The sequence below is a fragment of the Schistocerca americana genome, chromosome 2, assembly GCF_021461395.2.
Source record: "Schistocerca americana isolate TAMUIC-IGC-003095 chromosome 2, iqSchAmer2.1, whole genome shotgun sequence".
NCBI lineage: Eukaryota > Metazoa > Arthropoda > Insecta > Orthoptera > Acrididae > Schistocerca > Schistocerca americana.
This window is the reverse complement of record NC_060120.1, coordinates 257,540,948-257,566,664: the sequence shown is the minus strand read 5'-3', so window position 1 is coordinate 257,566,664 and position 25,717 is coordinate 257,540,948. Positions and strand designations below refer to the sequence as shown.

At 45.7% G+C, this 25,717-nt stretch overlaps 1 protein-coding gene across 1 annotated transcript in view; it reads right to left on the bottom strand.

Annotated features, from left to right (window-relative positions):
• Positions 1-21,753, bottom strand: part of LOC124593939 (frizzled-9-like) — a 217,746-nt gene extending 195,993 nt beyond the window's left edge. The window contains exon 1 of the mRNA XM_047132289.1: positions 21,544-21,753. Coding sequence (XP_046988245.1) covers positions 21,544-21,753 — 210 coding nt within the window. The remainder of the gene's footprint in view (positions 1-21,543) is intronic.
• Between the last annotated feature and the right edge of the window lie 3,964 nt (positions 21,754-25,717).

The window sequence follows — 25,717 nt, the reverse complement described above, 5'->3', positions numbered from 1 at the left end:
ATAAAAACAGGATTTTCTGGCGATCACACCTCGGGTTCTATTGGGTCAAGCGTTTTCGATAGCTAGGGACCATTTGTATACGAACAAAAGGATCGTCTTACTGTCACCATCCTACAATACAAAGAGGGAATATCATACACTTCCTTCTGCTTGGGCAAATGGAGCAAATCGGCTGATTCTTTCTGAATTTCGTGTGGTCTGTAGTATGTATGATGGAACTTACGGAAGCATCATTAGTTCTTGGGCGGCTCCTCGGAAAATACCACAAAAACGGTTTTTTTACCATATTTTCACCAGCGGCCCAAAACCCAGCCGAGGATTCCAAGATGGCTATCCACAGCAAATAACTGAAATATTTACGATGTATTCATAAGATCACGATCTCGAACCACTTTGAAAACTTTCTTGATATCTATCCGTTTCCAAGACACAGTGGTTCAAAATTACCCTACTTCTACACTTCTCCCGGGACATTGAGAAATCTAAATAATAAATAACCGCAGCTAATTGTTCAAATTTTAAGGGAATATTCTCTAGGCATTTATCTAGAGGACCCATTTCCCCGTTTTCACCGATCTTTGTCCATTATCGACGAACATCCCAAAAACTCGTTTTTTGGGTATCAAAACCCAGTCGCGGATTCCGAGACGACTATGTACAGCAAATTGCTGTAATTTTTGCGATGTGTTCCTAAGATCCCGATCTCGAGCAACATTTAAAAAATTACTCCTATCTTTATCCGTTTCCGAAATACAAAGGTTCAAAATTACCCAACTCGTACATGTAAAATAAGCACGTAGGCGAAAAAGTTGTTGATAAAGTTACGCAGCACGCAGAAATATGCTGTAAAGTGTCTTCGTTATCATCTGTGAGCTTTATGCTGTAGTCTTGAAGCACATGCAAAATGCTTTTGCACGTAAAATCTGGTCTGAGGTGTAAGATTAATTTTGCGTTATTTTAATTTCACGCAAGTAAAGTATCAAAATTATACTAACCAATATATTTCTTCTGATATGAGTTACATGCCCTGCTGAAGGAGGGAAAAGTGGGGAATCAGCGGAAAAATACTCCCATCGGAGCACAAAAAAATGGGAATACGTTCGCGTTTATTTAAGACTCGGACTGAGAAGTGGGCTACCTGTCTTATTCTACCTTCCTCAATACCCCTAAAAATTTCCCAAAAATGCAAACATATTCGCGCTTTTTTATGCTGAGAGGGAAGAAGACAGTGGCAGTGGCGAGGAGACGAAAAAGCAATAAATACTGGAAGATTTTAGATAGAGGTTGTGTAATAGGAAGGGCGAAGGAGACGGTGGCAGTGGAACATTGGACAGTAAAAGAATATTGCAAGGGAAAGAGTGAAAGAAGCAGGGGAGGAGAAAGGATAAAGAGAAAGTGGAAGTGGGTGAGAGCCAGTGATCATGAGAGACAGTGCCTATGACAATGACAACGAGGAAGAGAGAGAGCGACAGTGAGAAGAGACAGCAGCAGACGGAAGGGAGGTACGGATACTAGCAGGAAGAGAGGGAAGAGGGAGACAGTGACACGAAGAGGAGACTGAAGTAGTAGGAAAACTTGTAAAGGTGTTGAGGAGGGTAGAATGAGGCAGGTACCCCACTTTGACGCGTCAGAGTCTTTTAAATAAACAGGAACATATTCGCATTTTCTGTGCTCCGATAAGAGCATTTTTCGCTGGTGATAGGTTACCGCAACAAGGAACCAAACATTTCGCGCCTGAAGCAACATGTTAGCCATGACAACATATTATACAATAACGAAATGAGTTCATGATCGAACCTGAGAATAAGAGCATGCTGTTCGCAAACGAAGAATTAAGAACGGGGTATACTGTTTATGTGAAAATGATTAAGCATTCCATAATGACCAACCATCTTCAACGACTTCGGCTGCATTCCGTATGATTTCGGTCTTCCGCTCACTTTTTACAATCCTATAAAGCACGTTACAGGAATACCACAAAAACTACATAAGACAAAAATGTAACTGAAAAAATAATAAAATTGTAGGATCGCACTAATTTAGCGACATCCTCTGGTTAAAACATGCGAGTAACAGGCTTAGCACTTTTTTTTCGAAATTCATTAAAACATTTTGCTGAAACATTAACTTTATTTATTCAATTGTATTGTTCATCAGACGTAATCTTTCTTTTCAGAAATGGTGTTCGTGTCTTGTAGTGCTGTATGAAAATTTAGCCTCTTTAGCAGCACTCTCCAGATCACTGTTATATCCATCGTTGGTTTTAAAAAAATTCTTACTTTTGGCGAAGCAGTAGCATTATTAGAACTCCTACGTCTTTTTCACATAGTCTTTAATTATCACTCTTACATTTACGCGCAACAAAAAATTCTCCAGTGGCACAGTGTGCAATAAACACGTTCATTGTTACTGTCATTACATATTTTCATTTTCAAAAATTTGCATTCCTGTTGCAGTTCAACATTAAATAAAAGCAACTGCAGCGTATAATAAGTTGTTGTACTTCAACTTGAACTTTGATGAAAAATATAGTGACAGTACAATATCCCTTTTTAGTGCACGTCAAACAGCTTTGTCAAATAAATTTGAAGAATATTTGATCATATTTCTTTGTAAAAGAAATATACTAGTGTAATAACGGTCTTAGAAAATGTTTAATAAAATATAGGTCCTCGCCAGTTACAAAATTCACAAACCCCGGACAGCACTAAAAAATCAGGAGTGCCCGAGATAATTCCGGACATATGATAAGTCTACCGAGTAGCATTCTTACATTTGAAAGTATGTAATTATACTGCAAACATAAACGCTGCTTTGAAACTGAGTCAACACAAACACAAGCACAGAATTTCTCACTTACTTAACGTCCCTTATTTACAGATACCCACGTACGTACACACATACGGAGATGTGGAAGTAAACAGTACGGCCACTGTAGCACAATTTACGCTTCACTTCGAGCACGCGTCCCGCTGACGTACCTTGTCGCCCTCAGACGTGTCCTACAGTGCGGCCCTTTTGACAAGCGTCCGCTAATGGGCGGCTGGTCTTTTGGAAACGCCGCCACTTAAGACGGCTTACACACCCTATCTGACTGTCTGCCGCTGCAAGACGTAAGGGCGCGCAGACACTAACGGGTCATCCACTAACTGAAAAGTCGCGGAAGTCATTCAGTTTCTACAACTACAGAATACTTTCCTATTAATACCGAGCACGACAGTAAGTTATATGAGACGCTGGTAAGAGGAGCTGACTCAATGATTCTGTGAAACAGGATGTTTTTGAATTATCTCTGCTCTGTGACGTGAATAATTATTTTCATATTAACTGTAGGCACTGCAAGCAGATAAACGCAAACGTAAGCGACTGTGAGAGAGTCACGAAGAAGATTTGTTATTTGTACTGTCGTAGGCTATTGGAGGGTGATTAAGAGTTTTAGGCTCCAGCCGACGACGTGTACTTGCTCAGTTACACAAAGATGAAGAAATGAAACAGCCATATGGCCTACTTAAGAATCAGTCCTGACATTCAATTGAGGTGATACTTAGGGCGATGTGCGGCAAAAACCGAAATCCGTTTGCCTGGTCGGGGGATCTGAACTCTGTTTCGTCCCATTAGGAGTACAGAACTACAACACTGAGGCATCTCGCTCAGTAGTTGAATAAGTAATGTAAGTGAGGTACTGACTGTTTTACGAGGCTTGAGATCTGTGTGAACTTATTCGCAACTACCACAGATCAATGAATCTGTCATTCCGCTTCACAACTATACTCCGCAAGCCACCATACGGTATGTGGCGCACGGTACCTTGTGAACGACTGCCACTTGCCCCCTTTTCCCGCCGGCCGCGGTGGTCTAGCGGTTCAGGCGCTCAGTCCGGAACCGCGCGACTGCTACGGTCGCAGGTTCGAATCCTGCCTCGGGCATGGATGTGTGTGATGTCCTTAGGTTAGTTAGGTTTAAGTAGTTCTAAGTTCTAGGGGACTGATGACCAGAGATGTTTGTCCCATAGTGCTCAGAGCTATTTGAACCCCCTTTCCCGTAGCAGTCGCAAATAGTTTGCGGGAAGAACAATTTATGGTAAGCCTTCGTGTGGACTCGAATCTCTCTAGTTTTACCTTCATGGTCTTTTCACGAGATACACGTGGGAGGAGGCAATTATTTGTCGCCTCATCAAGGAACGTATGCTGTCGGAAGATTAACAATAATACGCACCGCGATGCGGAAAAGCTCTCTCGTAGCGTCAGCCAGCAGTTGGTCGATCATATGTGAAGCTTTCGTGCTCACTAAATGAACGTCTAATGAAACGTGCAGCTCTTCTTTGGATCTTCTCTGTTTCCTCCTATCTAGCGGGATCCCGTACTGACGCGCAATATTCAAGTGTTCTTCGAACGAGTGTTTTGTAAACTACTTCCTTTGTTGATGGACATGCTACGATCTGTTTGCTAGAAACCCTTCATTCCGATCAGAAAGTTGGGCTGTTATTTCATACGCTCGCATTATGTTCATTAGGCGGCTGTGGGGAACTGCTTCGTATCTCTTCCGGGAATCAACGAACACGGCAACTACCTGGATGCCTGCATCTATTGATTTCCTGGTCACGTGGACGGACAGGACGACCTAGGTTTCAGATTAACGTTGTTTTTCGGAAGCAGGGTTGTTTCGTACAGAGCCGATTTTCGGCCTCAGAAATTGTCATAGTACGCGTGCATAAAACACATTCCAAAAGTCTACAACTGAGAGACGTCAGGCATAAAGGCCTGTAGTTTTGTGCGCCTGTTCGACTACCCAACTTGAAAACAGGAATTATTTGCTCTTCTTTCCGATAATCAGGAATACGTACACGGCTGCTAGAAGAAGGGCAAATTCTTTCGTATACTTTATGTAGACTACTGCCCATTAAAATTGCTACGCCACGAAGATGACGTGCTACAGACGCGAAATTTAACCGACAGGAAGAAGATGCTGTGATATGCAAATGATTAGATTTACAGGGCATTCACACGAGGTTGGCGCCGGTGGCGACACCTACAACGTGCTGACATGAGGAAAGTTTCCAACCGATTTCTCACACACAAACAGCAGCTGACCGGCGTTGCCTGGTGAAACGTTGTTGTGATGCCTCGTGCAAGGAGGAGAAATGCGTACCATCACGTTTCCGACTTTGATAAAGGTCGGATTGTAGCCTATCGCGATTGCGGTTTATCGTATCGCGACATTGCAGCTCCCGTTGGTCGAGATCCATTGACTTTAAGCAGAATATGGAATCGGTGGGTTCAGGAGGGTAATACGGGACGCCGTGCTGGATCCCAACGGCCTCCTATCACTAGCAGCGGAGATGACAGGCATCTTATCCGCATGGCTGTAACGGATCGTGCAGCCACGTCTCGATCCCTGAGTCAACAGATGGGGACGTTTGTAAGACAACAACCATCTGCACGAACTGTTCGACGACGTTTGCAGCAGCTCGGAACCATGGGTGCAGTTACCCTTGACGCTGCTTCACAGACAGGAGCGCCTGCGATGGTGTACTCAACGACGAACCTGGGTGCACGAACGACGAAACGTCATTTTTCTGATGAATCCAGGTTCTGTTTAGAGCATTATGATGGTCGCATCCGTGTTTAGCGACATCACGGTGAACGCATATTGGAAGCGTGTATTCGTCATCGCCATACTGGCGTATTCCCGGCGTGATGGTATGGGGTGCCGTTGGTAACACGTCTCGGTCACGTCTTGTTCGCATTGACGGCACTTTGAACAGTGGACGTTACATTTCAGATGTGTTGCGACCCGTGGCTCTACCCTTCATTCGATCCCTGCGAAACCCTACATTTCAGCAGGATAATGCACGACCGCTTGTTGCAGGTACTGTAGGGGCCTTTCTGGATACAGAAAATGTCCGACTGCTGCCCTGGCCAGCACATTCTCGAGATCTCTCACCAATTGAAAACGTCTGTTCAGTGGAGGCCGAGCAACTGGCTCGTCACAATACGCCAGTCACTACTCTTGATGAAATGTGGTATCGTGTTGAAACTGCATGGGCAGCTGTACCTGTACACGCCACCCAAGCTCTGTTTGACTCAATGCCCAGGCGTATCAAGGCCATTATTGCGGGCAGAGGTGGTTGTTCTGGGTACTGATTTCTTAGGATCTATGCACCCAAATTGCATGAAAATGTAATCATATGGTAGTTCTACTATAATATATTTGTCCGTTTATCATCTGCATTTCTTCTCGGTGTAGCAATTTTTATGGCCAGTAGTTTATATGTTCGTAGGTTTTCGCTGTCGGAGTCCCCTTCCACAAAATTGTTATCGGTTACAGACGACGTTGTATTGTCAAATGACAGTCCAACGTTTCGGTCTCTACTGCCAGTAGTCCACAACCCAGACGAATGTTACGGAACGATGGTAATGTTTGCTTGACAACATATAGTAATTTCTGAGAGGTTTTCCTGAGGTTTCCCCCAATATCTCACATAGTATGCAGATACAGTTGTTCCGCAGAGTTTCGAAACGGCGTTCGTCTTCAGTTACAGCCGGCCTGGCGGGTCTTGCCCGCCACTCGGCACGGCGGCGGCCAGCAGACTGCGTTGCGTCACACGGCGGCTGGTCCAGGGCCCGGCGCTGCTTTCGCCTTCAGCAGACTGACCCTGCCAACGCTAACCGCAGGGTACGGCGCACACGTCCCAGATGAGCCGCCAGTCCGCCGGCACCCACACACTGCGCTCTTCTGCGTCCCAGCGCTCGCGTAACTGAGGTTGCGGACCACGACAGCAGCAACAAGACCACAGCTCACAGATGTCCGTTAAGTGAAACGTGGACGATAAATAGTTTAGACAAGAAGAGAATAGAAGTTTTCGAATTGTGGTGCTACAGAAGAATGCTGAAAATTAGATGGGTAGATCACATAACTAATGAGGAGGTACTGAATAGAATCGGTGAGAAGAGAAATTTGTCGTGCAACTTGACTAGAAGAAGGGATCGGCTGGTAGGACATGTTCTGAGCCATCAAGGGATCACCAATTTAGTGTTGGAGGGCAGCGTGGAGGGTAAAAACAGTAGAGGGAGACCAAGAGATGAATACACTAAACAGATTCAGAAGGATGTAGGTTGCAGTAAGTACTGGGAGATGAAGAAGCTTGCACAGTATAGAGTAGCATGGAGAGCTGCATCAAACCAGTCTCAGGACTGAAGACCACAACAACAACAACTTGAGTAATGAACACGAACGTAGAATTAGGGCAGCAGCTCAAATGGCTCTGAGCACTATGGGACTCAACTGCTGAGGTCATCAGTCCCCTAGAACTTAGAACTAGTTAAACCTAACTAACCTAAGGACATCACACACATCCATGCCCGAGGCAGGATTCGAACCTGCGACCGTAGCGGTCTTGCGGTTCCAGACTGAAGCGCCTAGAACCGCACGGCCACACCGGCCGGCAGGGCAGCAGTGTTGAGATTTCTCAGACCGCTGAAAGGATGCATTGAAATAGGAACGAACTGAACATCTTTGCACTTGGAAATAAAAATCCACCAAACAGAATAAAACTGAATGAATGAATACACACAGTTTGGTTCTCAAAATCCGTAACTGTAAGTCCAACGGGAAAAGCGGGGTGCCACAGACAAATGTCTAACTCTTTAAATCTAAAAGAAGAAAAAATTAAATCCTCACATATAACGTTACATTCGATTTACGGCCTCTTAACTGTTATTCATCAAACCTCTGCCGGCACATCAAATGCAGGCACATGAAATGTGTATGTGATCGTGGACGGGGACAAGAGTTACGGTTCACTTTGTCCCTAGCGACGCACTTACGAGTGTTATTGCTGTGTGAAATTTAGGACGTGCTGTTAACACGGCACTGTAGCCTTGGAATAAACAAGTTGTGTTGACAGCCAAGAGACAATTAAAAACAACGTGGAGAGGGGACACCCGCTGAGCACGCGAGTTTCAAGTGCGTTGCTTTCTTTGCTGTTATGAAGACATTTGCATCCTTAATGGCGGAAGGTGAGCCCGGGCTGCCGCCAATCAGAGGCCAGCCGCATCACACGTGTCATTGCTGCCAGCTTCATTTGCACCTTTAGTTCCACTCTGCCCCCTTTCCTCTCTTTCCTTCTCTCTCTCTCACTCTCTGCATGTGTGTGTGGAAGTGTACACGCTACGTTTTCACAGTGGCTGCTGAACTACCAACAAAGCTGACTGAAAGAAGACCTGAAGCGTGTGCATAGAGAGGGGCAGCTGTAGAAAAACGCTACATAAAGATATTTTCACGGTGTCGATGGTACCTTCAAATTTTCCCACAAAACAAACACGACGTATCGTCACATTCGGGAATGAACTACCACGCAGGGCTGTTGTCGTTTCCCCAACGTAATAGCGTTATTTTAATTTGCAGACGCTTCAGTTTATGAGGTCGTTGCACACGAAGTAATTTGGAATGACGTAAGGCAGACTTTTACTAAGCTGCCAAAAGAAATGGTCATACGGGAGGAAGAAATTTGTGTGCTGCGTGTTTCGATACTCACTTGCATATGCGTAGAATAGTTCGCTGTCCTTCAAATTTCTAGACAACGAAGCATTAGTTTCTAACACAGAAAATAAAACAACCACACACCGGGATATAAAGTAGTAGAATTTGGTACCCGCAATGCTTTTGTAGTGTCTTTAAGCACAAACTTCTGCCTAATTCACAAAGCGATTGAAATTAAATGTTTATGTTCTGTATACATTCATATTAAAAAAGCTGAACACACCTTCGCAATTCTTGTATCATAACTGGACGTCGCTGCTACATGTCATATTCGAAACACGTTCCTCCTCATGTTACTTAAATTATTATTCTAATATTCCGTTGCTTCTCGGAATGCTTTTGTAAACCTCTCCACCACTTGTATTACAATTTTTGTATTCTTCTATTACAATTTTTAAAACATTGCGGTAAACTTGGCTAATGATCATCTCGACTGGCAAATTTTTATAAATATTGCAACTGGAGTATTTGCTTGTTTACACAATAACAGTCAGAATAGCCGCAGTCGGTAAGTTTTATGCGCTAAATGTATCTATTTATGTGAGTGATGTCCGCTTTATATTTTCATTTTATGTTTGAAAAATGACTGGGTGTTCTTGCTTTATTCATTATTTGGACTTCTAAACGTAGAACAATATATGTAGAACATACATTCAGAATATATTTATCTGGGAAAGCCTTACTAAGCAACCGAACACGACAACTGGCATTGAAGTAGACACATATTGGGTGCGTGTACAATGTTGCAGAAATATTTCTAGCTCATTTCTGACAAATGTGTTTCTGGAATGCCACTTCATCATATATGATTGATTTTGGCATTAACGATGCTATACGTCTTGCTATTAGTCAAATGTTTAAATGAATAACAAAATAGCGCGGGGGAGGGGATATTGAAAAAAAATGGCTTTTTCACAAATCTACGTGTACCCTGTAACGTACATTAAAACCATAGAAGTTTTATTTGAAGTTTTTTTTAATCTATTACTCTTTCAAGGGTATTACCTCAAATATATTAATCTCAGTTTTTTCGAGTGGGTGTTTCACCCCCTTAACTGTCTTTTGGGCACGTATAAATGTGTATCTACTTGTGCTCTACACAACATACTCAAATTCGATCAACCTCGAAGTGTACCCCTCGGGTAGATTTACTTGTGAGTAATAGATCTTACGAATGACGTGTATGTGACCTTTGTATATGTGCTAGACTTCGCGCGAATTCTCACATCTAACAATAAGCCTCCCTATAGCCCACAGCTCTCCTTACATGTTCACTACTCACCTTTCTAATGCTACCCTTAATATTTAATCGACTTGACCAATTCCAAGTATGTGTTGCTAATTTTGTAATCGAATAACTACTCCAAGCTCCAACAATAAGAACACAGAATCTGCACGCTTTACCTTGGTGTTCACTGAAAATATCTAACCCATCATCTCCGTAAGCACGTGGCCATACACTGACAGGAAAAAGTTTCAACAATGAAAATAGCTACTAAAATGCGTGTTCAAGTGCTTAAAACTCTTACCCTCGTGTCTGTAAAGAAGAACGAAGTCCTTGTACTAAAGTAACTGAATAGCCACGGTAAAAGCGACAGTTCCCAACGTGTTGCTACAGCTTTTTTGTCACAACACCTGCCGTGCAGATGTTCACGCATTCGCAGAGACAGCTGGCGGCAAAGCATGGCGGCACAAGCCTCTAATAAGAATCGATTTCCGTCTGCGCCAATATCCAGCGCTCCTCACTCACTATTTTCTACTTCTGTAGGCCGCTCACTGTGTCAGTACACATTATGGCTATTATTAACATACGAACAGTGGAGGATAATGTGGGAAGACTGTATACAGTAATCATTTTAAAATAGATGCAGAGATGCATAAGATGTGGCTAGCTTGAATAGCTGCCTCTAACCAATCATCGGACTCAAGGCAACAACAACCTGAACAGTATACAAGCAATCATATTCCCTTCGCTCCTTTTGAAATGGAAAGAGAATGACTAGGAATTGTATAAAATACCCTTCGCCCTTCAGCGTAGTGTGGCTTATGGAGTATATACGTTGATGAGTTCTGTTTCTCTGCTTACTCTTTTCTGCTCGAGGGGTCTGCTGTAAGTTACGACTGAGGCTGCAGGTAACTCAGTATGCAAATTTGGTACAGAGCTCGATAGAGCCTCCATCTGGTGTATCGGCCTGCCGCTATTTGTAGGCAGAGCTCGGCGTCGCGGCCTCGTTAGCTGCGCAGAAGCAGCCGTGCGGCAAGTCGGCGGCGAGATCACAGCCGGCCGGCGCCGGCCACTGCCCCGGCGGGGCTCGAACCGCCGACCTCTCTCTCCTAGACCTGACACGCGGCGGGACGTATTACCTCCCTCCTACCGGGAAAGGCGCAACTTCGCTTCCAAACAGGCTCGATTAGCAACGAGACGCACGTACGTGACACAGGCGTCTACGAGAGTTTTCCTTTAGTCCGTTGAAAAAAAAAAGTCTGGAGAGGTTTACTTGAAAGACGGCCGAGTCCGCACTTTTCGAAAGGCGAACAATCTGTGTGTTTCATTCATCAACCCTAATGCTAGTTTGATGCAGTTTTCCAGTTGCGACATTTGGCAGCTATCCATAACTGCTGCGTCTCGCATCATTGACGAAGTGCCTTATATACTTGTTTCCAGGTCTGATCTGATTCTTTTCTTCGGTCACCCCTTCAATCGTAATTTTCAGCAACGGTTAATGACATAATGCGTGGCGCATCACTCCATCTGGATGATTCGTTGGTTCTTTATTAGGGATTTTTTTCCTCGTTTAGTCGTTGCGCGACATCCTGAGTCCTTACTCGGTTGATTCATTTCATCTTCAACAGCTTCCTGTAACGCCACACTTCAAAGCTTCTAATCTTACAATTTCTTTGTTTCTAATAGACCACACTGAACATTTCAACAGGGATGTAGATTTTAGTGACGTGCCCCTCCTAAGAGTAATGGTACGAGTAGCGTCGCATATTATAACGATCTATGCTTCCGATCACATTCTGATAAAGTAATAGTAACCAGCAGTTGAAAAACACTTAAATTGGCAGCTGTCGTGGACGTATATGAGATTGTTTACATATTATCCAGCAGGCATGGAGCACGATATGCATGAAGTCCTCCCAGCGATGTATACCGTAAGGCGAGAAACAATGCGTCCATCAGTCGCTGCTCCGTCATGATCTGTGGTGAACGCACTTTTTCTGACGGCGTTTACAGACATCACTGTAAAATATGACTTCATTGCCGTTACAGTTAACCTCCGGTATCTGTTGAATCTACGCGGCTTCTACTAAATAAAGAACGGGCGCCAGCACACCACACAGACTGCTACAGTAGGTTGAGTTAGTATACTCGTAGGTTTTATTTGATGACGCGCGGTTTGAGGCGCCATTTCACGGATTGCGAGGCCCCTCCCGCCGGAGGTTTGAGTCCTTCCTGGGGCATGGGTGTGTGTGTGTGTTGTTCTTAGCGTAAGTTAGTTTAAGTAGTGTGTAAGTCTAGGGACCGATGACCTCAGCAGTTTGGTCCCTTAGGAATTCACACACATTTGAACATTTCATTTGATCGTGTAGCATGTAGATAATTTTACTGTTTGATTGAAGCACTGATGCTGGGCGAAAGTCCTAAACGTGTGGCGCCACGTTCATACAGGGAATAAAGCATACGAATTAAGCACATTCACTGCTTCCATCTCTAGCAGTCTTCTTTAACTCGAAAAATGACGAGTTGCACCCTGACTGGGATTCACGTTAAACTGTAGGCTCTCCCGATAACTGGCTGGAGAAGTCAATTCAAAGGTCGAAGGAAGGCAACGTCATACCACTTGTCCCCACGTCGGACGTTCGAGTCCACCCTCGGGCATGGGTGTGTGTGTTGTCCTTAGCGTAAGTTAGTTTAGATTAGTTTAAGTAGTGTGTAAGCCTAGAAACCGATGACCTCAGCAGTTTGGTCCCATGCGAACTTACAACAAATTTCCAATTAAAAAAAAATCCATACCACTTCCAATACGACAAAGTCTAGTAGAGCAGGCTGCTGCTCAAATCAACCTACGGTTAACGACAGTTTTACCTTTTCAAGTAAGCTGCCAGACAAAAAAACGTGAAGCACCCAGAAGACATATTTGTATGTCAATGTAACTTCATACAAGCACACACCATCGGCGGGCACGTAAATGATTAGCGTAGCAATTCCCTGTGACAGGATGGGCACCAGAGTGCATTAGTTTTGTTCGGGTTTACTGTTGTTACCAGGCCTGATAGAGTATATAAGAGGTGTGACTAGCGTCAGACGTTGAATGACCACTGTGAAGGAGAGGGAGATGCTGCTTAATCGTTTGAGACATCGTTATCAGCACCCCACAGAGTTCGTAAGAGGATTCATTATGGGTCTCTATTTGGCCGGATAGTCGAATCGTACAATGTCTAGGGGCACTCAGTTGTGGCAGTGACCTGATGTTGGACTATATGGCAAATGGTTCAAATGGCTCTGAGCACTATGGGACTTAACTTCTGAGGTCATCAGTCCCCTAGAACTTAGAGCTACTTAAACCTAACTAACCTAAGGCCATCACACACATCCATGCCCGAGGCAGGATTCGAACCTGCGACCGTAGCGGTCGCGCGGTTCCAGACTGTAGTGCCTAGAACCGCTCGGCCACCTCGACCGGCAACTACACTCCTGGAAATTGAAATAAGAACACCGTGAATTCATTGTTCCAGGAAGGGGAAACTTTATTGACACATTCCTGGGGTCAGATACATCACATGATCACACTGACAGAACCACAGGCACATAGACACAGGCAACAGAGCATGCACAATGTCGGCACTAGTACAGTGCATATCCACCTTTCGCAGCAATGCAGGCTGCTATTCTCCCATGGAGACGATCGTAGAGATGCTGGATGTAGTCCTGTGGAACGGCTTGCCATGCCATTTCCACCTGGCGCCTCAGTTGGACCAGCGTTCGTGCTGGACGTGCAGACCGCGTGAGACGACGCTTCATCCAGTCCCAAACATGCTCAATGGGGGACAGATCCGGAGATCTTACTGGCCAGGGTAGTTGACTTACACCTTTTAGAGCACGTTGGGTGGCACGGGATACATGCGGACGTGCATTGTCCTGTTGGAACAGCAAGTTCCCTTGCCGGTCTAGGAATGGTAGAACGATGGGTTCGATGACGGTTTGGATGTACCGTGTACTATTCAGTGCCCCCTCGACGATCACCAGTGGTGTACGGCCAGTGTAGGAGATCGCTCCCCACACCATGATGCCGGGTGTTGGCCCAGTGTGCCTCGGTCGTATGCAGTCCTGATTGTGGCGCTCACCTGCACGGCGCCAAACACGCATACGACCATCATTGGCTCCAAGGCAGAAGCGACTCTCATCGCTGAAGACGACACGTCTCCATTCGTCCCTCCATTCACGCCTGTCGCGACACCACTGGAGGCGGGCTGCACGATGTTAGGGCGTGAGCGGAAGACGGCCTAACGGTGTGCGGGACCGTAGCCCAGCTTCATGGAGACGGTTGCGAATGGTCCTCGCCGATACCCCAGGAGCAACAGTGTCCCTAATTTGCTGGGAAGTGGCGGTGCGGTCCCCTACGGCACTGCGTAGGATCCTACGGTCTTGGCGTGCATCCGTGCGTCGCTGCGGTCCGGTCCCAGGTCGACGGGCACGTGCACCTTCCGCCGACCACTGGCGACAACATCGATGTACTGTGGAGACCTCACGCCCCACGTGTTGAGCAATTCGGCGGTACGTCCACCCGGCCTCCCGCATGCCCACTATACGCCCTCGCTCAAAGTCCGTCAACTGCACATACGGTTCACGTCCACGCTGTCGCGGCATGCTACCAGTGTTAAAGACTGCGATGGAGCTCCGTATGCCACGGCAAACTGGCTGACACTGACGGGGGCGGTGCACAAATGATGCGCAGCTAGCGCCATTCGACGGCCAACACCGCGGTTCCTGGTGTGTCCGCTGTGCCGTGCGTGTGATCATTGCTTGTACAGCCCTCTCGCAGTGTCCGGAGCAAGTATGGTGGGTCTGACACACCGGTGTCAATGTGTTCTTTTTTCCAATTCCAGGAGTGTATATGTTAACGTTTGGACAGGCACACTCGTGAAGGTTCCGTTCGATCACGTCTGACCACCACGAGGGATGATCACCTTTTGGTGCACCAAGGACGTCGTAATCCTTTCACATCTGCGCCTGTCAGCCGTGGACTCTATACAACATTCTGTGTCATTCCGCAACATTGGTCAGAGTAGCAGCAAACGAACTTGGGAAAACAGTCCCATGCGTAGGCTGCTGTTAACACACTAATACAAGCGGCTGTGTTTGGAGTGGTGCCGCGGCTAGTGAGCATGGACTGCTGATGAACAGGGTCAATATAGTGTTCAATGATGAACTGAACATCGTCAGCAAGTATGGCTGCTGCCTGGGGAGATGTCCCATTCTTCCAATGTTTTTGCGAGGCACAACGGTGTTACTCTAGGCTTCATGGTGTGGGGAGCCGTCAGGTATGTCTTCAGGTCGCGGCTGGTTGTGACTGACGGAAGTCTGCCGACACAACAGTAAGTCGCGGGCGTCGTGCGTCCTTCATTTTTGGAGAGGACAATGTTCGTCCACCCGTGGCACGTGTTTCTATGAACTGCCTGCATGATGTTGAAATATTCCCGTTGTCAGCAAGATCCCCAGAGCTGTTCCCGTTGGAACACGTGTGGGACCAGCTCGGACGTCAACCCTGTCCCATGCCAGTATCCAGCATATCGAGGACCGGTTACAACAGCTGCGGGCCAGATTGCTTCAGGGGAGGGTACAACGGCTGTGTGACGCCCTTCCCAATCGAATCTGCGCACGCGTCGAGGCCGGATGGGTGCAGTGGGCTCATATTGACAAGTTATTCGTAAATTCGCTCGATTTTGTAAGAATTGATATAACATCATACAAGATCTGTTCAAAAAATTCCGCAACATTCGTAATTTCGTGCCAATGGTTTGTTGGAGTGGAATGCGGTTGGCATCCCTGCACATTCCTGAGTTTAATGTGTAACTGCCGGAAGTTTCACTGTTACGTGTTTATTAGTTCAGTGCTGTATTGAGTAGAACGTTGTGCTGCACAGTTTGCGAGTTTTGAGATGGCAGAGTTAGAGGAGCAACGAGTCTGCGTTAAATTTTGCGTAAAACTCAAGGAAACCTTTGCAGAGACATACCAATTGAGGCAGGAAGCCCACGGTGATGAGTGCTACAAATGGTGTTACGAATGGTTCACATGGTTTTAAAATGGCCGGACGCGAGCTAAACATGACCCTCGTTCAGGACGCCCTTCGACATCTACTGACGACGCTGAAGTCAGACACGTCAACGACATTGTGAGTACCAATTGAAGACTGACTGTCCGAGAGTTTGCAGAAGAATGTAACATTTCAGTTGGATCATTCATGAAATCCTGACACAGCGTCTTCCAAGGCGTCGTGTTATCGCCAAGTTCGTCCCACGGCTGGTGAGTCGAGACAAGGAAGACCTTCGTCTCGCAATTTGTGAAAATCTTTTGGATCGCGCAAATGAGAACGAGATGTTCCTGAAGAGACTGGTGACCAGATGTGGGTCTACGGCTATGATGCTGAGATCAAAAGCCATGCTCATAGTTTTCTCTGACTTTGAAGGATTAGCTCACCATGAATTCGTTGCCACAGGGAGAAACTTTTTTAATCGACTGTACTACCGGGACTTGCTACGACGCCTGCGAGAAAGTGGGAGACGTAATGAGCCTGAAATGTGGCGAGACAATTCATGGCTCTTGCACTCCGCTGAAACGACTGCAACGTAGACGAGATAAAAGAAAATTCGCAGACGGCGGTGCGCGCGATCCAGCAAGAGGCGTGCGAAGATTGCTTCCGGAAGTGGCAAAGGCGTTGGGAGCAGTGTATCAATTGCGGAGGAGAGTATTTCGAAGAAGACCATGCACGATAAGTAAAAGGTAAGCGTATATATATATATATATATATATATATATATTATGGACAAAGGTCCGGAAGTTTTTAAACTGACCTCGCATACCCGCTCAACTCGTGAAGTTCCATTTCGTTTCCTCTACCACTTCCGGGTGCTTCACTTTCTTTTTGTGAGTGGTTGCGGTCATAAACATATAGCTGCACTTCCGTCACAGTTGCGCACGAAGAGGCAGCGAGCATAGACACCAGATGCAGACTTCCAACAGAGACACCGGCTACGCAGCCTGAGTGAGGTTGTAGCTTGGGTGGCCGCAGGGCGGCGACAAGACAAGGCGCGGCAGGCGGTCGGTCGCTGACTACTGTCAGACCACCACTCAGCAGGTTGGGCGCTGCTCACGGTCGGACACCGCCTGCGGGGGGCATCGCCGTGACATCAGCCTCACATCTGGCGTCGCCTCCGGCCAAAGCGGATGTCGCGAGCCTGTAGGTGTAGGTGGACGTGTAGCGCACTCGGGGCGCGGAGCTTCTGTTGGAGGCCGCGCTGTGTGTGTGTGTGTGTGTGTGTGTGTGTGTGTGTGTGTGTGTGTGTGTGTGTACGCCACCACACACTGCGTTCCTAGGGAGCTCTCGCGTGCGCTAACGTAGGCGAAAGCGCATGATTCATAAGCATACCAAACAGATGCGATGAACGTTGAACGTAATTTTACGCAATAAACCCATTTTCGTTACCGCGTCCTCATTTTGACTCAGTCCGTTCCTATCAAATGTCGTTGGATTATTTTGATATTCTGAGGCTTCCTGGTACAATGATTTTGATATTCTGAGGCTTCCTGGTACTTGAAAGCTGTGCTAGCCTGGGATTCGAACACTGAACGTATACCTTTCGCGTGCATTTCTCTTTGTCTGACATTCCGTTTGCCATCACAGTAAACAAATAATGGGTAACACATGCTTTAGGAAATGGTGTTAATTTTAAACCAATTTGAAGAAGGTGAAATGAACCCTATAATTTGCTAAACGTAAGTATTTATTACTAACCAATCGAGGGATACGAAAAGCTTCGAAAACAATTTTTATGTATCTGTAGGCAGGATTTTGTCATGCTTAACGCGATTTCGGTACAGATTATTGTTGGCAAAGTTGCCGCAGCCGGCCGGAGAGGCCGAGCGGTTGTAGGCGCTACAGTCTGTAACCGCGCGACCGATACGGTCGCAGGTTCGAATCCTCCCTCGGGCATGGATGTGCGTGATGTCCTTAGGTTAGTTAGGTTTAAGTAGTCCTAAGTTCTAGGGGACTGATGACCTCAGAAGTTTAGTCCCACAGTATTCAGAGCCATTTGAACCAAAGTTGCCGCACCATCCGCAAGCCAATTATTCACATCCAAATTGGAACCCTCATTCCGTGACTGAAAACTTAACATTTCTGTGATTGTTACTGAAAGTGAAAAATACACGTGGGTGAATCTTAGTGACCACGATGTTTGATTGTATTTTATCAAAGTTGCCGTCCAATGAAATTGTTTCACGACGCACTTCTAGACGTATAAAAATTATAGAATAATCACCATTTTTTAATTTATGGGCCACTGGGATTTGTTCTGCAATTGCAATATTCGTTATTTTTGTAGGCATCTGGTTCCACGCAAACAAACAACGAAATTCATCGTCACTGCCACGCATTTCCACGTGATATAACTCATTAATTCTTTTGTGTTCATCAACTTAAATTTATATTTTGTAGCCTATTCGACCGATTGCTCACATTTAATAATTATGAGATCATCTTTTCGGTTTTCAGAATCATTTCCTTTCGCTGTCGCGGCAAAAGCACTTAACAAAACTCACAGAATACCCGCTCACATTGCGATCTCGCTACGCTGTTCGTTGTTGCAGTCAAATAGCGCGCAACATTCCTACGGACCAAGAAAGGAAAGTTATGCGCTTCGACGCACATACCCATTTTCCCTATTGCGCCTTTCAGTTTTCCTATTCAATGTGATATCTCCACCAAAATCAAAATAATCGTCGGAGATTTTTGTTTCGTAATACACCTTTTGTCATTTACCATGAAGCATAAGTTCTCAGTACGCAAAGTGCGTTACGCTATACTGCAATCTGTTCGTATTCACATTAACAGACTTCGGTAGTTCACAAGCAGACTGTCACGTTCCAAGCTAACCGAGACCTCAGACAACGCTAACAGATCAGTCTTGACACAACAACCAACATCTGGCGCGGGGGAGGGGCAAAACTATCGCCCTCGAACCAAGTTGGTGGATTAGTCGATGAGCTCACATTCGGAATCTTTGTCCAGCCTTCCAAATTATGATTTTCTGTAATTTCTCTAAATCACTTCACGTGAATACCTGGATGATTGCTTTATAAAGAATCTCCTTCATTCTTTCCCATTCCGTCCCTTATGACATTCGTTCACAGGACGCCATACCACAATTTTCTTTCCATTTAACATACTGATATTTACCTAGCTGAAGAGTCCGGAGACAATGATCTAACTTGCAGATAAAAGTGATAATTTTTCTGTTATACGACGAGATTAGAAGCGAAGTATAAGGTAGGATATGACAAGGACGATGATGAAACCGGCTGTGTCGCCCTCGAGGAACCATCCCGTTAATGGGATTAATTGATTTAGGAAAGTGAAGCAAACTCTAGCTCCGAACTGCCGGGCGAGCGTTTGGATCCCGTTCTTCCCCAAAGCGAGTACAGTGCATTAGCCTTCGCGTCACTTCGCTCGGTGTAGTCACTTCAGATGCGGAATTCGAACCCACAACCTCAGCTTTACGGAGGCAGTCGTGACACCTCGGGGAACACGGACGTCAGGACGGAATGAATTTGCTGCCGTGATCCTCTTTGGGAGACATATCGCCTGCGCTGAACACACGACATGGTTCTCACGCAACAGGTGTCCTGTCAATGGGAGTCGCCCAACACACTGCAGATCTCACGAGCTGCGACATAGTCGCGTATACGAACAGTGATACAATGCTGTCAAATGCTTTTTATTCCTGTATTTTATCACAATATCAATTCTTTTGACGATGACGGGTTTCAGTCCGTGATGACCATCCTCAGATCTACAATATACAAATATATACACCTATCATAGTTATCAATATTTAAAAGTCTGCTACGTGTATTTTACCTAATGTGTTTTTATCAGATTATGTTTTTTGCGTAAATGATGAGTACGTCTAAGCCCACAGTAGCGACATCTAGGTAGGATGTAGGCAAAAAGATTTCTGGTAGCTACTATACTTCAGTTGCCAGTAGCAATAATGACTGTGTGGGCGATGTGGCCTATTCTACACCTTATGCTGTGTTGACTATATTTATATCTTTGGACGATGCCATTATGGCCTTACCACTTTAGGACATGGTGTAGAAAAGGTACGTTTTACTGTATTTTATCTGTACATTTCCCTGGTTGTATGATAGTATATTGTGACACGTATTGCTGTATTATGTTGAAAGACACACTGCTCACTAAGGTGTATTTATTTGTATATTATAGATCTGAGATGGTCATCACGGCCTGAAACCCGTCATCGTCAAAAGGATTGATATTGTGATCAAAGACTGGAATAAAAAACATTTGATACTGCAGATCGCTGTAGCGTTCGCCATTCTGGTTTCACACACTTGGCTACTGACCGCACTGCATACAAGCAGTCCTTTTTACAGGCGTTATAATGTCCCGTGAGCTGCTGCCTGTGTAACGGGAACGGTCCAGGACGTCCGGTACCATTGCAGTATTGGTCTCCTGTCATTCTGTTAACGGACAAGGCACAGGTGCAGAAGTGGTCTGCAGGTCTCCGCGCTCAACCAAGTTTCGGCTTCTCAATCACAGAGCGGGAAGCGTTTAGTGAGCTCTTGTGAGACAGACGGGCTCCCGGAGTCAATCCCGACGAACGTCAGTCACTTACCTTACACATTACTGTGTCTTACTACAGCAGCATGTTGTACCTTTTAATTTTATATTAAATGCTCTGATCATTGTGGTTCCTATACTGGTGGCAGAAACAGGACAGTTGTTCAACAGAAAATTATACGTGACAGATGTTATTGCCAACGCGCGGTATCTGCGAGTTACTAACTGAACTGCTCTGTGGCAATAGGGCTGTATGCATTGCGATTGACCATCATCCATTGGTACTAAATAGTAAGGTCTCACAGTTGAGGTACGCCTTTTCTACGAATGAAATGGCTGACACGTTCGTAGCTGTTGCCATAGCCGGAGTAGTGTTTTTTCCTTGCCGAAATATCAGTAAAAAAACTACGCTTCATCTCTTCCTACTGTACTCACGTCGCTCGACAGACTCACTGTAGTCATCAGACCCCAGGCAGCTTTTCGATTGCGCCTGTTCCAACTAACTGGCAGTGCTAATGTACAATCAATAAAGACGCGAGGATCAAGGCCCTACCACTTCTCAACACAGGCCCTTGCGCCTGTAACATAGTCCACTAAGGGTGCGTAAGGACACTGGGGACTTTACATGTTTTTCAACACAGACGTGAACTATCTGCGGTTTTGAAATAAAACTATTATACAGCTACATACATTTCTGTATAAATTAGCATCAGACGTATGTGACGTGGATATCTTTCCGTTGATCCTTAAATTTACCAGCCGTCGTTTTTAATAGTAAATTAAGTCATTCAAGATCCTAAGCGGAATACTTCAGCCAGTTACCTAGTCACCAGGCTGGAAGAGAATTAAGAGCACAGCCAGTAGTCTGCGCCATTTTTTTCATAACAAATATGTACGGAATGGAATTTGACAGAAGAAACGATGTACTTCTATCCGTGTCTCCACTCGGGGACGATAGTGACGGTACTTTTTTAGTTCTTGCGCGCATTAATGTTATAATCCGAATCGTGATGTTGACACTACACTTAGCACGTGATGAGCACAATCTTATAGTCACTGAACTGCGCTGCCCGTGTGCTTGCCGCTCACGGGCGACACACGACGCTCCGCCGCCGCTGCCAGTGTTGGTACTCACCGCTCTCTCGGCCTGTATCTGGTCCTCGTGGCCCAGCACGTTGGGCATCGTGGTGAGGTTGTAGCCGAGCCCCTGGCACGCGGGGATGTTGATGCGCTCGCAGCGCAGCGCGCGCGCGCCGCCCGCCGTCAGCAGCAGCAGCGCCAGACACAAGCACCCTCCGCCGCGCGCTCCGCCGCCGCTCGGCGCCCGCACCACACCGTCTCGCATGACGGAATGCCCGGCCAGCTCTGGCTCCGGCCCCAGCGTCGAGTGCGCGCCGCCGGCAGCGGCGGGGCAGCAGGAGGGGCCGGGGGGGGGGGGGGGGGGGCTGTGGGGTGAGGAAGGGGGAGGACAAAGCGCGCCGCGGCTCCTCACAGGACGCCGCCGCTAGAGCCACCTGCGGGGCCAGCCGTTCAGCCCAGCCGTGCCGAGACTCCGTCGCCCACATCCCCACTAGACTCCTGCTCCTACAGGTTCCCAAACTTTCTTAGACCATTACACCTGAGTGGAATCAGGCGTTAGCTAGTATCCACCCACCCGCTCCCCCTCACCCCCTTGCCGCCTGTTGCTCTTCCCTCTCTCCCACATTATCATCAACTTTTGCACCTAACTAAACTGCAGAATGGACTTTCCTTGGAACACCTTTATTTCTAACATTATCAAAGATGAGTGAGATTTAGGGTGCGAGCACCAATCAGGAATAAGGCCGGTATTACACTATCAAATTTCTTTGTCAAAGGTATTTGATGGTGTAATAGGAACTTTGACAAATGTCGTCCAATATTTGATCAAATCTAGGGCCTCGCTATAGATTTGATCAAAGAAATCGCTTGTCTTCTATTCACTGCAATGTGACATGCTACCACATGGAGCGCTAGCATCGCTGCAGCGTTCTGTCGTCTGTAGCGTTTTTATAAACATTGCCGGTAAATACAATTGGTGTGTGCCGACAACTACAAAATTAATAGAGATGTATGAAGCTGATGAGGCGCTTTACAAAGTTAGGCACTCTGAATACAAAAATAGATTAAGGAGATTGGGGACCTGACCTGACCTGACCTGACCTAACTTAACCTCTCTCCTGTAGCAAGGAATCGGAGTGTTACAGGGAGCCTGTCTTCTGAAGATGTAGTAGTTCTTAAGTGAATATTGTGCTTTGTGATATAAGGATACACTTCACTGAGCACATACAGAAATGTATGCTCATCCATTCTTAAGTAATTGACGTACGACTTGACGTCTTCCACTGTAAGCTCACGTAACAAGTTTTGTTGAATGCTTTTATCGTGTCGTCGTAAAACCCACGGCTTCCCCCCAGATTAGATTAGTTTTTCGTTCCATAGATCCGTCCTGAGGAGATCCTCCTGGATGTGGAACATGTCAATTTTTTTAAAGCTGAAACAACAATACTAATAGTATGAATAAATACAATACATCATTTGTTTCTATTAAAAATTTCATCAATGGAGCAGGAGTTGGCCACTAGTAAGTCTTTCAGGCTCCTTTTAAACTGATCTTTATTTGTAACTAAATTTTTTATGTTTGCTGGCAAACTATTGAAGATGAGTGTTCCTGAGTAATGGACCCTTTTTTGAACTAAAGTAAGTGCTTTTAAGTCCTTGTGCAGATCATTTATGTTTCTGGTATTGTATGTATGAACTGAGTTGTTTGTTGGAAAAAGAGAATATTATTTAGGACAAATTTCATTAATGAGTAAATATACTGAGAGGCAGTAGTTAGTATACCCAGTTCTTTGAAAAGGTTTCTGCACGGCGTCCGTGTATTTACTCCACAAATAATACGTATTACATGCTTTTGGACTCTGAAAACTTTTGTTTGACTTGAAGAATTACCCCGAAATACTATACCATATGACATTATGGAATGACAGTAGGCAAAGTATGCAAGCTTTTTCATTTTTATGTTGCCTATGTCAGCTAACACTCGAATTACAACTACAGATTTGTTAAGGCGTTTCTGCAGTTCTGTGGTGTGCTCCTCCCAACTGAATTTATTATCAAGTTGTAATCCCAGGAATTTAAGACTGTCAACCTCATATGTATGGTTCCTTTTTTTCCTCCACTTCTTTTCCGCATGTGCACACAATGCAATTGCGGTACATGCAACTGCTGCGGTTAATAACAAATTGTTGACAGCCATCTTGAAGTTTGACGAAAAATTTGATGACAGTGTAATACCCCTTCTAGCGCTACGTCAAAGATCTTTGTCAAATATATTTCACGGAATATTTGATCACATCTTTGATCAAATCTTTGACAAAGAAATTTGATAGTGTAGTGCCGGCCTAAGTGAAACTAAAGTAGTAAGTTACTAAGAGCGAAGGAAATCAAACTAAAGTAGTAAGTTACTAAGAGAGAAGGAATAAATTTTTCATATACTTCCCAAATAAATTTATTTACTCCATTACTGGTGGAGGGCAACATTGAAGAGTACACTACTACGTTACAAACTTCAGGACAAAATAAGGCCTAAATTTACTCCTAGGCAGTAGTAGGAGTAAAGTAAGAGAGTAAGGTGCGATCTTTTAGTTCTGTGTTTTAAGTGTGGGATTCTACGCATTACCTGGACTACGAAGAATACACTACTGGCGATTAAAATTGCTACACCACGAAGATGACGTGCTACAGACGCGAAATTTAAGAGACGCGAAATTTAAGCGCCAGGAAGAAGATGCTGTGATATGCAAATCATTAGCTTTTCAGAGCATTCACACAAGGTTGGCGACGGTGGCGACACCTACAACGTGCTGACATGAGGAAAGTTTCCAACCGATTTCTCATACACAAACAGCAGCTGACCGGCGTTGCCTGGTGAAACGTTGTTGCGATGCCTCGTGTAAGGAGGAGAAATGCGTACCATCACGTTTCCGACTTTGGTAAAAGTCGGATTGTAGCTTATCGCGATTGCGCTTTATCGTATCGCGACATTGCTGCTCGCGTTGGTCGAGATCCAATGACTGATAGCAGAATATGGAATCGGTGGGTTCAGGAGGGTAATACGGAACGCCGTGCTGGATCCAAACGGCCTCGTATCACTAGCAGTCGAGATGACAGGCATCATATCCGCACGGCTGTAACGGATCGTGCAGACACGTCTCGATCCCTGAGTCAGCAGATGGGGACGTCTGCAAGAATAGTTCGACGACGTCTGCACCATCATGGACTATCAGCTCGGACACCATGGCTAAGGTTACCCTCGACGCTGCATCACAGACAGGAGCGGTTGCGATGGTGTACTCAAAGACGAACCTGGGTGCACGAATGGCAAAACGTCATTTTTTCGGATGAATCCAGGTTCTGTTTACAACATCATGATGGTCGAATCAGTGTTTGGAGACATAGCGGTGAACGCACACTCGAAGCGTGTATTCGTCATCGCGATACTGGCGTATCACCTGGCGTGATGTTATGGGGTGCCATTGGTTACACGTCTCGGTCACCTCTTGTTCGCACTGACGGCACTTTGAACAGTGGACGTTACATTTCAGATGTGTTACGAACCGTGGCTCTACCCTTCATTCGATCCCTGCGAAACCCTACATTTCAGCAGGATAATGCACGAACGCATGTTGCAGGTCCTGTACGGGTCTTTCTGGATACAGAAAATGTTCGACTGCTGCCCTGGCCAGCACATTCTCCAGATCTCCCACCAATTGAAAACGTCTGTTCAATGGTGGCCGAGCAACTGGCTCTTCACAATACGCCAGTCACTACTCTTGATGAACTGTGGTATCGTGTTGAAGGTGCATGGGCAGCTGTACCTGTTCACGCCATCCAAGCTTTGTTTGACTCAATGCCCAGGCGTATCAAGGCCGTTATTACGTCCAGAGGTGGTTGTTATGGGTATTGATTTCACAGGATCTATGCACCCAAATTGCGTGAAAATGTAATCACATATCAGTTCTAGTATAGTATATTTGTCCAATGAATACCCTTTTACCATCTGCGTTTATTCTTGGTGTAGCAATTTTAATGGCCAGTAGTGTATAAACAAGAGTGAAATATTTACTACGTACACTGGACTCGCATTCGGGAGGACGACGGTTCAATCCCGCGTCCGGCCATCCTGATTTAGGATTTCCGTTATTTCCCTAAATCACTCCAGGCAAATGCCGGGATGGTTCCTCTGAAAGGGCACGGCCGACTTCCTTCCCCATCCTTCCCTAATCCGA